Below are 14387 nucleotides of genomic sequence, written 5' to 3'. Positions count from 1 at the left end.
AAATTAAAAACGCAATCAGAAACGTTTTTACATTAATATTTAATTAAAATGAAACATGTTATGTTGTTATTAAGCACAGCGCGAAACCACGGGCAACCAGAGACGTGTGCCAATGCTGGTAGCGTTCCTGGTAGACCATAGCCGACCATAGTTCCTGGTCAGCGCCTGCCCTGGTTATCTACCACCAGTTCCATCGTAACAAACGGGCATTACGCTACGAACTTTGAAGCAGGCAAGAGTGTGCAGTTTAGAAATGGCACACCTCACAATCAGCAGCTTGGGCTCGTCGAGGGAACGGTCGCGTCAGGGCAAGTGGCGAATTCTCTCAAAATGGGCGGCGTCGAGATCGTCGTCGGGCTCGTCCCTCAGCTCGTCCATATTGAAAATAAGCGACCAAGAAGAAGACGACTTGTGTGGCCCTACAGAGCCGCAACTACACCGGCCACGGAGCGCCGTCAGGCAAAGTGTGCAAAGAAAACGACAAAGCGAAACTAGGCCGTCGTCAGGAACGCTGCTTCGGACCTCATCTGGTGACAAGTCTGCAGAGCCGCAGCATAATACTCCAGGGCCATCAGGAAGCCAGTCGTTCTGGGGTACCTCTTATCAACGTGGCGAGGACAGTTCGATGCATCGCGGTCCCGTGGGCAGTCCAGGACCGTCAGGACTGCAGTCGTTCTGGAGTCGCCGTGAGGACAGTTCGGTGCATCACAGGGCATCGTCGGCTTCCTCAGCACGAGCCAGTGCTCCCATCGCCGAGAAAAGTGCGCCCAAAGTAGAGCCTCCTGACAGGTTCAGCGGCGCAAGACAGCCAGATACTAGTTTGCAGCATCCTGCCGGAAGTCAGCCGATGCGGAGCGCTGCGAGCACACCTGGCCGTGAAGAAGCTGCCTCAGAACCCCGTGATAAACGTTCTCCGACTTCAACGAGCAGCAAGAACGATAAGTCTAGGGCAAAACCCGTTGTCCGAGTCGACAGAGCAGCGCAGGGGCGCAGGTCGTCGCCCATTTCGCGGCCGTCCAACCAACGAAAGCTGGGCACGGCAGTGAGAAGACCAGTAGGCTACAGAGCACTGCAGGAAATTGCGCGGTTTAGATCCAGTACGCAAACTCTAATCCCGCGGCTTTCATTTGCGAGAGTGGTGCGCGAGATCATGCAGTGCCATGCGACAGGTGGTCACGATTTGAGAATACAAAGACTGGCCCTTGATGCATTGCAGCAGGGCAGCGAAGCAGTCCTTGTGGCACTTCTCGAGGGTTCGAACTTGATAGCTCACAGTGCTCGCCGTGTCACCATCATGCCGAGGGACATACAGACACTGCTGACCATCATAAGAAATTACGGAAGCCTGCAGCAGTCCCTTACTGAAAGACATTAATTTTTATTTATTTTACTTGTTTATAGTGATGCAGAATGCATTATGACATGTCATTGGTACAGAATGTATTATAATGATAATAAATATTAGTTTATTGGGTGTGTATAGCCTCTTGGATGTGAGAGTTAAACTGACACCATCTGGACCTAGAGAGAGGCTCCACATGTCTTCACTGTTAGCACAGTAAGGTAAACGTAGGATAGGCAAGGGGCTCCCCTGTGTTGGCTTCACTACGTCTCCTGGCGTTCCTGGTGCATCAGAGCCGGACCATATCATACAGAATACTACCGTACACTGTAGCGATATATCATTGCCATGACTTCACAAGGATGTGCTAGTGGCACTGTGCTAATGTCGTGTGTTAGACTGCAGCTTCAACTTGACTGCAGAACATCAAAATAAACAGTAATTTTCTCAGATTTTAACCTCATTACAAGTTAAGTCATGTTCCAAATTCATTCCACCTGAAGCAAAGCAGCTAGATTGTTGGGCACTCGCAAGCATTAGGTTTCATTCAAAAGAAAATATATATACACTTGGTCTCCAAAGGCCCTTTGGCTTAAGTGTGAGTGTTAAGCTACCTTGACAGCATGAGCAAAGTGCTTTCGCAAGTTAACCAATAAACGTAATGCATGATACAAAGGTTACAGAAAAAAAAAAAGTTTCTGTTATCAAATAATTGTCGGCAGCAGCTTAACCAAGCATTTGTTGGTTGGGGCTAATGGGTTTGGTTCGCACTTTCAAAATTCAAGCTTAGCATACCGACAAATGAGTGCAACATCCTGTGCACAATGTACCGTTAGCAGTGTCTCTTGGACTTGCTAGACAGCATTGCAGAGGAGCATATCTAGCCCGCAGACTTGATATGCATGCGACATTTTAAAAAAATGAAAAAAGCAACCTCCATGATTCACAAAAGTATACAGAACCGATTTTCAAATATGAGAAAGCATGTAACGCCTTTTTGACTGAGCAAGGTTACCTTTCACGACTTAAAAATTTGAGAGAGCACAACTATTTTATCAGTAGAAAAAGTGGGAACGAGGATTTCGAGTTGCCAATAAAGCAAAGCGATGCTCAATGAGGAAATGCAGTACTTATATGTTTTCACATTTCCAATGACAAAAACTTTGGAGGTGAAGTAATGCATAGGGCAAGTGAGGTATTTTAATTGTGGGGGGAAAAGATTGTGTTCTCATTTACAATTGTGCTCCCATATTACACATGAGCAAAAATTGAAATCAACTAAATATTCATTTTATTTAAATTCACTTCAATTTTACGTTTTGCTTGCGTTCAGTGATTCTTCTTTGGTAGTGGTGTATTGCGTATAAGTAGCTGGTATCTTAACAAGAAACTTTAGCTCAGAGCCAACTCCAATTTCCCCATTCAAATATACTCGCAAAATGCAAGAATGCTGTCACATGAGAAACAAAGCTAAATTCTAGAAAGTAACTGTAGCAAGCAGAATTTTCATTTAGGACTTCATACTTTTTACAAAAAATGCCAGAAATCAGTAAGTTCTAAAAAATTTAAGCGCAGCAATTTACAAATTGATAACTGAGCAGGAAAAACAGATATCATACTTGTGTAAACTGCATCTGTTGTAGCATGTAAAGTTGGCAAATTTTATGATGAGATTACGTGAAATTGTTGCAATGCTTACATTGTTTTGCGAAAGTCCTACTCATAAAGCAGTGGCATATTCGAGAGTAGTGTATAACACATCAAATTTGTCCACCTCACACGTCCTAATAGTGTGCAATTTACATAATTGTATTATCATTATCCATTAGTGAGTTACAGAGTTGAAAACTTTGCACCTAACTTTTTTCATGGAACTAGCCGGATGGCGCAGGGTCTCCCCTGTGTCTTCTCGGAACCTAAATAAAGTTATTTCACTCACTCACTCACATAACTTTTTTTCATTTTTCATTTTAGCAATTTCAACAATCGCTAGTGTAAAACATTCACGGCCTAAATAAAAAAAATCAGCTTCGTACAATCACTAGATTGTAACTTTTTCTTTTAGATGCCAACAATCCCCATCAAATTCAGTGCAGGGGATGCTGAGGAAAATTATTTCTCTGTTCCTATGCATTTGGACAGGAGCTTCTGAACTAAAGCTTCCTCTTAAGATAAAGGTGAGCGTAAATGCATCCTAAAATCCGGTACTGGTAATACACTTTTCATTGTATTTTGATCCAAATGCAAGATACTGTACAACTAAGATAATGCATAAGGCATATGAATATACGATACCGCCCAGTCCCAACTGAACAAGTAACTTCAAATACCAACTCAAGAAGAGTAGAAAACAGGCCGTTAGGAATTTAATTAATAGCTAAGACTGTGGTGGTGGTGGTGTTGCAGCAGGCGGGGATGACCTGGCATGCTTAGCCAGTAATTGTTCCACCTGAGCACCTCATACATTCTTATACCACGATGGATTCGACATTAGGCCATGACTGGTACGCTTTCTTCACCATACTTAGTCAGGCGCGGATCCAGGGGGGATGTCCGGATGTCCTGACCCCCCCCCCCCCCCTCAGATTTCTGCATCGCCCCCTCATGACTTGAGGATGGCCCTGTCGCAAAATAATACGACCACAATCATTCTTCAAAGATATTTTTCGCGAGTACCAGTGATATCAGCCATGTACGTAGAAGTAAAGCTAGCTCGCTCACAAGCTTAGTTGTATTCCGTCGGGGTGTGGTGTACGTCGCGAAGTTGCCGTAGTTATTTTTTCTCATGAACACCTTGGACCTCCTGGCACCGGCGGTGCCTTACTCGTCCCGTCGGTGGCGTCGAATGAACGAGGGGACGTCCCTTCTGCCAAGCACGCCGACGTCCGCGCGAGCGCCTTCGCGCCTGATCAACTTAGTTGCCCCTTGGGGTGTCATCGGTTGCCTCATTGGCTGTCATCCGTTCCGCGACCAGCCTGCTTAATGAAAGAGATTACTTGCTGAAGTGTTCATATACAGGGTTTGTCCGAAAAGTAATGTCAGTGATTTTACTGTGAAGCGACTATACGTCGCAGCGCGCTAAGACCAGTTGGGATTGGTGGAGGGAGAAGTTAGCTCACGCACGCGCGGTCGCTCAGTCGTCTGCGACCATCTGGAGAGTAAGGACAAGGTTTTTCGTCAACTGATTTTCGTTTACCGTGCGAGCCGTAATGTAGCGCTCGTTGGAACAAATTTAAGGAATTGCCATCGAGTTTTGTGCGAAACTCGGCAAGTCTGCAGTGAAAACTTTTCCTCTGATAAAGACACCTTTTGGTGATGATTGTTTGTCAGAACGTCAGAACGTCAAGTTTACAGGAGGCACAAGGTCTTTTTAGAAGGTTGTGAAGAGGTCAGCGATGAAGCCCGCGCTGTACCGCCATCAACGACCATCACCGACGAAAATGTGACGCGCGCGAGAGATCTTTTGCAGTCAGACCCTCGTTTGAGTGTCCGTTTAGTGGCACAGACAGTAAACATTCCAAAAACTACCGTTCACGAGATTTTGACGAATAATTTTCAGATGCGAAAAGTGTGCGCGAAGATCTTGCGCAAAATGTTAATGGACTACCAACAATTGAGCCGAGTTGAAACGTGCCAGGAGGTTTGGGACTTGTGCGAAAGTGACCCCCACATTTCGGACAATGTCATCACAGGTGACAAGACTTGGGTGTTTGAATACGACCCCGAAACAAAAAGGCAAAGTGCCAAGTGGCACAGCTCGGCGTCCCCTCGCCCCAAGAAGGCCAGAATTAGCAAGTGAAAGGTCAAGACCATGCTGATTGTGTTCTTTGACATCAGTGGCCTTGTCCACCATGAGTTTGTACCCCATGGCACAACCGTAAACGCCAAATTCTACGTGAGAGTGCTCAAGCGACTCAAACGAAGGATTCATCGCACCCGGCCTGATATTGGGGGCGATTGGAAACTTCACCATGACAACGCACCATGCAGCCTGCACCGCCTTCCTCGTGACCCGCTTCCTGGCCGATTGAAAGATGCCAAAGGTTCCCCAGCCGCCCTACAGTCCTGACGTGGCTCTCCCAGACTTCTTCTCTCTGCGCTTGAAAATTCCCATGAAAGGACATCATTTCGCGACAGTTGGCAAAGTCGAAGAGGCTTGCACCATGGCTCTAAAGGAAATTCCTAAGGAGGCCTACCGTGACGCCTTCGATGGTTGGAAATCTCGCTAGAAGCAATGTAACGACGCAGGAGGAGCCTATTTTGAAACATTTCATTGTGTTGTACCGATCTGATCAATAATCTCTTTTTAATCGACTGTACTGACATTACTTTTCGGACAAACCCTGTATAAAAACAACTAACAGCTAAACTAAGAACTACGCATGGGCAACATTTTTTAACTGTATCCCTCATTGTGATCACAGTTACACGTTGACAATATACAGTACGAGCACAGTACCGTTCGTACGCTACAAGTTTTTCATTGTAACTTCGCTGTTTTATTGCCGTATATTAAGCATAGTAGGGTCAAAGCCACTGGATCCGTTTATCTGAGTGGGCGTTCTCGCGGAGCGGGGCGAAGTCTCGAGCAGCGGCTGCGAAGTGGGGGAGCGTGACGTCAGCGGCCAACGCCAGCGCGCGGGCCAATGATGGCGTCGCGTGGTTAGAGAAACGGGAGCAGATGCCCGCCTTGTGTGAAAGGATGGCGTCGCGTGTGGGAAACAAAACACGAAGACGCTGGCTCGCGCTCTCGGCTACTACACCACATCGTTCTTTTTGTAGGTGGCGTCGTGAGTCTTCATACGCGGTGATAGCATATCGTAAGTAACCAGCGTAGTGGTTGCCGCGTTGGAGCTCCAAAGCAAACGAAGGTGTCTCAGACGAACACCAAGAATCTCCTTAAGGATAACAAGGTGTCCCAACAGAACTCCAAAGACGGACCCATGCTTACGCATTTATAACGATCCTGCAACAGATCATCCCAAATTTTATTTTAAGAAGCAATACAGGCTAGATATACCGGGTGTTCAAAATTAAGGTTTTCTTAAAATTAGGCACTGGGAGACACGTGAAGACCACCTGCGCAAATAAGTTATGTGGCCCAGGGGGACACAAAGTGAGATGATAATTATCGCTGTCAGCAGCCGAATTGACTAAAATTGAATAATTAACTTTTTATTGACTGCGGTAAGAAACACGACTGCCTCTAAGTTTTCAATACAAACAATAATAATTCGACAAAAATAATTGTTCAATTTTAGTTAATTTCGTGTTTTTTCGTGATAATGTCGTGTTTTTTCGCGCTGTTTTCCCTTTCGAGTATGTACCGACTAGCCCAAGCCTCTACGGTCTTGCAGTTCGGTAAATACGAAGGGCTACTATCATCATCATCATCATCATTGACAGAAGCTGACCCCCCCCCCCCCCTCAGAAAAAACTTGGATCCGCCCCCCCCCCCCCCTGTACTTAGTTGCTCACTAATTATTTTGTTCTCAAGTCTCCATAAACTCTCAATCTAATAAAAAATCCCCATAAATTGTTGCTTGTAAAAACTCTCACTGCACAATGACAACGGAAACTCAAAAAGAACAATGAACATGGCTGAAACTTGGCGCCTTATAATTCATCACGAACCTTTGTGTAGATGCAGTTACAAAGTAACCGAGCTACAAGAAAATTTAGTGAACCGTCTTTTGCACAAAATATTTAAAATTGCTCACAAATGATCCCATTCATACCCTAAAAAAAATTCACCGAGGATTTCGATACTCCCTAATGTGAAATTTGAGTGCAGCTCTATATGTGTTTTCATTTCGCGATATATCGAGGCATCGCATCGATCACCGCACCGACTGGCAGGGCCGAGACACGCGGCGCTGTATAATAGAACTGCAGCTTATGCAACCGTAATATTTGCAGGGAAACGCTTGCGGCGAATGCTGTGCGCGAAGGCCAGCTTTCTGGTTCTTTTTTTTTTCTTTCCCCCAGACGGCCGGTGCTGCCACGGATGCGCGGACGAGAGCGCCATCTGGTGGTGCTTCAAGGTGGCTTCCTCGTGCCCTCTTCGTTGTCGCAGTTTTCTGCTTTTCTCCTCACCCTTTCGCCCTACTCTCCTCCTCCGCGTTCCGCCTGATGTCTCCTATTGACCCTTTTCACGGAGCAGTTTGGTTTAGAGAAACGAGATGGCGCTCACGGCGGTGCGCCATACCTCTCCTCAGCGACCGCGCACGAATACGAAACCATTCCTGCTCCTACCTTGCTTCTGTGCGATCAGGATCAGCTGTCGGAAATGCTACTGAGTTTTCGCTAACGCACTGTGCTCTATTCACTCTGGTTTGAATCCTGTGGATTGAAGACGTATGCAGTAGTTGGCTGCAAAAATAGCGGCTGGCATGTTAAGGAATAGAATGAATCTGTGTGGCCAAGTTCGCGGACCGCTGCAGCTTGCGGGTTCGAACGTGTTACCGGCACTTCGTGATGTACGGCTTTCCTCGAGGATACAGAAATTTGCTTATCCGCCAGCCTTGTATCGCTCACCTTCAAAGAAAGGGCTTCATCTCCAGAACGTCGGCAAGAGTGAGTACCACTCGGTAAACAATGACAGAGGGAGTAACGCGCCGCTTCCTGTCACAGTAAGTTTCCCGCACGTTATCTATACACATCTGTCCCAAATGGCAGGAAAACTTACGCCCACTCTATCGCCGACGTATCAAGAATAAGTGAATGGGCGCACACTTCAATATATGCGAACTGTATACGCACAATAAATGACGGACTACACCTATGGCGCACGAATGGTCGAAGCTGAATGTTTCGTGACGGTCTACAAGAGTAAACGAGTTACTCGCTGATAATACGCATTTTGCTACAAGGTATTGCAATGTACAGAACAGCTACTGTTTCAAGCCTTGTGCGCAGCAAGGACAAATCTATCGCAACTGAGCACACCCGCGAGCGATTAGGCAGAAAATAATCAGATAGTGGCCGCACCGAGGAACTTCACTGAGTCAGAAACTGACAAGCCACTGCTTCAAAATATTTGCCGAATAAAGAACAAAGAGCAAAACACACTAATCCTGATTGAATTCATAGTCGGAAAGCTCGAAATACATATTTAGCCCCGCTTTTAGAAGAAGCACTACTTGCGCCGTTTGGACATAGCTTAATCAGCTCTGAAAGCGCTTTTGGATCTTCTCTGAAGCTGTGATCAAAGCTTCGTGTCGTCCACCTAGTCACCGTCTACGATATCTCCGAAAACAGAGGTTTTCTAAGCCGCGCCGGCGTCATACACTTCCATTGTAAACAAGGAGGCAACGGAGGCAGTTGAGGCAAGCAATGGACGCGTCACCACGTGATCAAATATGGCAGCGCCCACGGGATCGCCGCGAACAGGGTCAATACTTTGGCTCATACCCACTACGGGGGATTGGCCAAGAAACCTTCCCTTCCCTCCTTGCGCTCTCTTCGCTATCGCCTCCTTCCATTACCCGCTGCGCCCCGAATTCGCTCGGTTACGCCGAGAGAGGACGAGGCACGCCGACGCTCAACGCAGGACTGAGCGCATGAGGCTTTCAAAACAAGCCAAACCATTCCGTCAGCAAACACATACAAAAGTATCTCATTCCATACAAAGATATAGCAACATGACACTTATCTAACCATTTAATTAAGGAAAGCATCAAACTGAGATTTGGCATCAATTAATGTGTGACTGTCATTACTACAATGTTTACTAAGAAGGTAATCTCTTTTGCAGGTATGAAACTGCCTTGTAAGAAAGAAAAGAAAGAAACGAGACCACTTTAACACGAAGCGACGACATGGTTTCGCTGGTAATAATAGAAGCTGTAATAGAAACTTTATTGGAATGGAAAAGATATTAAGGAGGGGTGGTCGGAGCCTCTCAGTCCAGGGCCCCACTGGCCTCTGCCGCCTGCCTGACCTGGAGCGGGCGAGCTGTGCCTCCCACTGCTCCATTGTGTCATTGGTATTTGGTCTATGAGGGTGCTCAGCGCATTCCAAGGTTACATGTATTAGGGTGGGTATGCCATCGCACCAAGGACAGTTGGCCCTATAACGAGTGGGTCAGTGGGATACATGGCGTAATTGGCGTTTAGCAATTTTAAGTGGGGGAATACCCCAGTTTGTATTTTACGCCAATCGGCGGTCTCTTCCCCGCTAAGTTGTGGATGAGGTATGAAACTGCCTTGTAAGAAAGAAAAGAAAGAAACGAGACCACTTTAACACGAAGCGACGACATGGTGTCGCTGGTAAAGTTCCTCGGATGGGAGTTGAATAAAGAAACTACAAAAACAATACTGCCAGAAACATTTTAATACTTGACTGCATACAGAGATATGGGAAGAACAAAACAACATGTATGAGGAAAGAAAGCAGGATGATTTTGGGACTCGATCGGGGAAGCGTTTATGCCGGTGATCCTCCAGCCACAGGGATGAGTACGTCCGGGAATAGGAGCGAGAGAAAAGGGTTTATCTTACAATATTTACAGTGGCTCCAGATATGGTAGCCCAGTCCACGCATAGGACGTTTTGACTGTCTGACTCACTACATGTCTCAGCACACACGATAACACGTCAGGACACACCCATGCAGTGCATGCACTGAGCCAAATGTGTCCACTTATAAAGCAGTCGTCTTCCCTAGTTCCATACACAAGGATGGAACTAGGATGGAACTAGGGCCTTGATGGCCTTGATGCCAGAGGGGTCAATCATTGCATTGAGCACACTGGACAGCCGAATCGAAAGGTCTTCCTTGCATTCGATAATTAGTGTCGCTTGATAAAAAAAGGCGTGCGAACCAAAGTCGACGCCAAATAAAACAAGGTTGACGTGCATGGCGTATGTATATATAAGTACTCGAATTAGCTAGGGCATTATATATAGTACAATGTGGCGAAATTAACATATTTTTTGCATTATTTTCGTCATTCTATTGTGCAGACCTCAATTTTCTTCAAGACCTATTTTATTCTTGTCGAGTTTTTCATTCGCTCTTTTTGCACGCATGTATACGTTAAGAGACAGGAAGAGAGCGGTGTGGATCAGAGAACAAACAGGGATAGCCGACATTGTAGTTGACATTAAGCAGAAAAAATGGAGCTGGGCAGGCCATGTAATGCGTAGGATGGATAACCGGTGGACCATTAGAGTTACAGAATGGATACCAAGAGAAGGGAAGTGCAGTCGAGGACGGCATAAAATAAGGTGGGATGATGAAGTTAGGAAATTTGCAGGCGTAAGTTGGAATCAGCTGGGAGAGGCCTACGTCCTGCAATGATGATGATGGTGATACCTCGAGGCGTTTTCTTCTTTTGCCTTGACTTTGACTGGCATGGCCTTTTCTTTTTCTTTTTTCCGCCAAGATGCTTGGTGCGCCGATCCTGGAGATAGTGCAGTGTATTTTTGACTATGTTGGCGCTATTTACGCCCCTACAATTTTACCTACTCTGCGACTAACTCCAGTTTCTTGCCTCGTTGAGACCTGCATTTTTCTACCGCTTGCGACTAGCTATATACGACGCTCTGGAGGTGCGAAAAGGGTGTGAAATAGCCGCTACAAAATGCAGCAATTAAGGCATCGTTGTAAAGCCAGTGTAATTTTTGACCAGATAACACGTTTTCTCTCTCTCTCTCTATCTCTCTCTCTCTCTCTCTCTATATATATATATATATATATATATATATATATATATATATATATATATATATATATATATATTGTGGAGATGGGTTTGCACAAGGCTTACCCTACGAGCGACGGTCAGGAAAGGGCACGACGCTCCTCCACTCCGCAACGCACAAAGGCGCTACGGCAGGGTTCGTCGTCTCTCCTACACGGCGCAGAGAAGGCTCCGGAGTCAGATCGCCAACAAACACGGGTTTATTCACCCAAGGTACAGCTCAGTGCTACAGTCACGGCGCTTACGGGCCAAGGCTCGCCGCAAGACCGATCGAGTACGCGCGCCCGCTGCGCTAGGGCTAACCGGATAGCGGTCCGCCAAGCGCGATAACGAGGAGTCGCGAGAACAAAGGTCTCATGTAACCACCTCGTTGCGAGCCTGTCAGCCCATAGAATAAAGACCAACTTTATTCAGCCTCTGCCGCGGCGAGGAAGCGCTCAGCGGACGAGAGCTCGGGTGGAGAGGGTACCCGGGGGCCGCCGCGCGGGAAGCCAATCAGGGCGCGTCCCGGTGACGTGTTCTCGCGGGGCAAGCCCAATTCCGGGGGGGGGGGGGGAGAAGCACGGTTTGCGCGGGAAAGTAATTCCGGCGCGCTAGCCGTGTCCGCCATGTTGCCGTTACGGCGGCGGTTCCCGGGGATCGAGCTAAGCACCACGCGCGAGCTGGGGGACGAGGCGCGGGAAGGCCCCTCGATCCCCACAATATATATATATATATATATATATATATGTTGTGGTTCCTCCCGAAAGGCAAAGCATCGATTGCGATAGTAAATTATTAGACAGCTATACGAAATAAGGATGACACTTTTATCGGCCGTACAAATTTTAAAAACAATCGCGTACTAACGAAATTAACAAGCATGGTGTCACGCGTGCACGGGCAGAGCATTAACAAATCTTACTCGGTGACCGCGGACACTGACTGTCAAACGCTGGTGTGAGGAAGCGCGGTGGCAGCGAGAGAAGTGACCTTCGTGCTGTCTATCACTTCAACGCAAACTAAGCGGTGAGAACACAGCGCACACGAAGCTATTAGTTTCCGGCGCACCTAGACTAGGGGCCCAGCGTACGCGCGAGAACGGCAGAGCCTCATTTCTACTATTCAACGAGTGACTAAAAGACTAATATCTGACGATATTGTATTCGGTCCTTGGCCTGACGCCAACAGCGCATCTGTGGTCATCGAAGCTCATATAGCCTTCCCTCAAGCCACTGGACTCGATGCATGACTTTCTAGTATGACCTCAACGTGATTGACATGTACATATACGCACCTGCTTATCTTATCATCATCATTCATCGCTCCTTTTATCCCCTTCCCCTTCCCCAGTGTAGAGTAGCAGGCCAGAGCAAACTAACGCTCAAGCCGACCCCCTCTACCTTCCTTCAAATAAACCTCTCTCTCTCTCGACTAGGGACCTAGACGCCACCATAACGGCACCTATCGCAGATCGCTTTCAAGATGGCGCCTGCGCGGCCGCCGCCGCCGGAGTAGAACACCCCCCCCCCCCCCCCCCCCTCCCCCGATGCCTTGCGAGCGATGGAAGACGGCGCACTTTCTCTCCGCCTTCCTCCTTTGCGGGTGCGACATCGAGGCAACATTCGCACGCTAAATTTCACTCGATGATATCGCATTTAGACGTTATACGGAACATCACGCCGACGGTGTAAATGTGCCTGAAGTGTATACATATAATTGCTATCACAATAAAATGCGATATCAAAAAGTCCTTAAAGCTTTGCCTCCTGCCGTGAGAGCTGCATGGAAGCTCCTGAAAGAGCAAGCGGGTCACTCGTGCAACGCAAGTTTTGCGGATGTAAACTGACAGCTGAATTTATGGGCTCGTGCCGCACGTGCAGTGCTGGTTCATGCTCAGTACTTGAAGCAGCGCAGTACTCCGCAAGCGCTAAGTTTTTATGTTTACGATGCCATGAAATCACGCGAACTTGCTACAGCTGTTGCTGACGTTTTTTTTTTTTTTTTCTTGTAACAGGAGGGATAGGTAGGCTAGTTATAGTATAGCATTCTCGTAAAAGAACGAGCGCTTGAAATTTTTTTTTTCTTTTTCAATAAAACCTCGGTCAGGAAAGACACTCATACTGTGAGCGTGATATCACAGCTTGAAGCCTTTGAGTGAAAGGCCTGCTTGCACACATCTTGTCGTGTGCTACTTACCTCCGATCGACATCGTATAGAAACGTCAATTTACCTTCCGAACTCATTTTATAGTTCAAAGTTTACATATGGCAAACGTGTCACAACGAGCGCGCGCACGTGCAAAGTCGTCTGCACCAAAACTGATGATGATCATCATGATTTCTTGTCGTCCCCTTTGAAACGGGGCGATAACAAACAGTCACCTAGCCTGCTTGAGTTAATCAGGTACTTTTCATTCTAAATTTTTTTTGTATACATCTCCTTAATCTTTTTTATCTTCCTCAAAGTTTCTCTACTATAGTAGAGAAGCTAAGGTATACCTTGTACCAGTATACCTATGCCTGTAACAGAACCGGTCGTATTAATATCTCTTCCCTGCTTGTCTTATTTTTTTTTCAACAATATGCTAAAAGTATCTTGTTTATCTCGGCTGCCGACCGGTTGATGCTAATGTCCACTTTAAATCCAAGCGCTTTTGGAAGGTGTTTGTTTCACGGGTCTCACTTGGAGAATCTCTTCGCATTTCATTAGGATGTGCTGAGTGGCCTCCAGATTTTTGCTGCAGCATACACATGCCTCATATACTGTTGCGAATATTTGTTCGGGTATGTCTTTGTCCTTAGGCAACCATCTCGAGCCTCAAATAGGAAGGCAATGCCCTTTGTGTTATCGTACAGATTTTTTCCTTCTAATTTAATTCTTGCCGTTCTTGTAAATCTGCATGATTTTCTTTGTTCCCATCTTTTGCATCCAATTTACTGTCTCTGTTCCTCTTTCTCTTGGATAACTCCTCGTCGTCTACTTACACTCTTAATTACACTCTACCTGGTTGCCAACTTTCTTTACATCTTCCTCCATTCTGTGTCCGCGCTTTTCAGGTACAAATACCTCTACCGATGATGATGATGATTTATTGGCGTCCCCTTTGAAACGGGGCGGCGACAAATAGTTACCTAGCCTGCTTGATTTAATCAGGTATACTATACATGTTCTTTATCTAGCATTTTTTGTATACCTCTCATTCTTTTTCAAAAATTTACCTTGTACAGCTACCTATGATTTTAAGAGATCAGGTCGTATCCATCTTTTCCCTGCTTTTTTTTCCACCAGTACTCTAATCGTCTCTTGCTTACCTCTACGGCTGATCTATTGATGTTTCCTTCCATTTTAAACCCAAGC

General features: G+C 46.4%; 1 protein-coding gene across 1 annotated transcript; it reads left to right on the top strand.

The window, feature by feature from the left end:
- The first annotated feature begins 105 nt into the window (after nt 1–105).
- Nucleotides 106–1509, top strand: LOC119446423 (histone H3.v1). The gene has a single exon (XM_037710849.2). It carries the CDS (start codon nt 254–256, stop codon nt 1373–1375), a length of 1122 nt encoding a protein of 373 aa, XP_037566777.1. The 5' UTR covers nt 106–253; the 3' UTR covers nt 1376–1509.
- Nucleotides 1510–14387: the final 12878 nt, after the last annotated feature.

The sequence above is a fragment of the Dermacentor silvarum genome, chromosome 3, assembly GCF_013339745.2.
Source record: "Dermacentor silvarum isolate Dsil-2018 chromosome 3, BIME_Dsil_1.4, whole genome shotgun sequence".
Taxonomy (NCBI): Eukaryota; Metazoa; Arthropoda; class Arachnida; order Ixodida; family Ixodidae; genus Dermacentor; species Dermacentor silvarum.
This window is presented reverse-complemented; position numbering and strand designations above follow the sequence as displayed.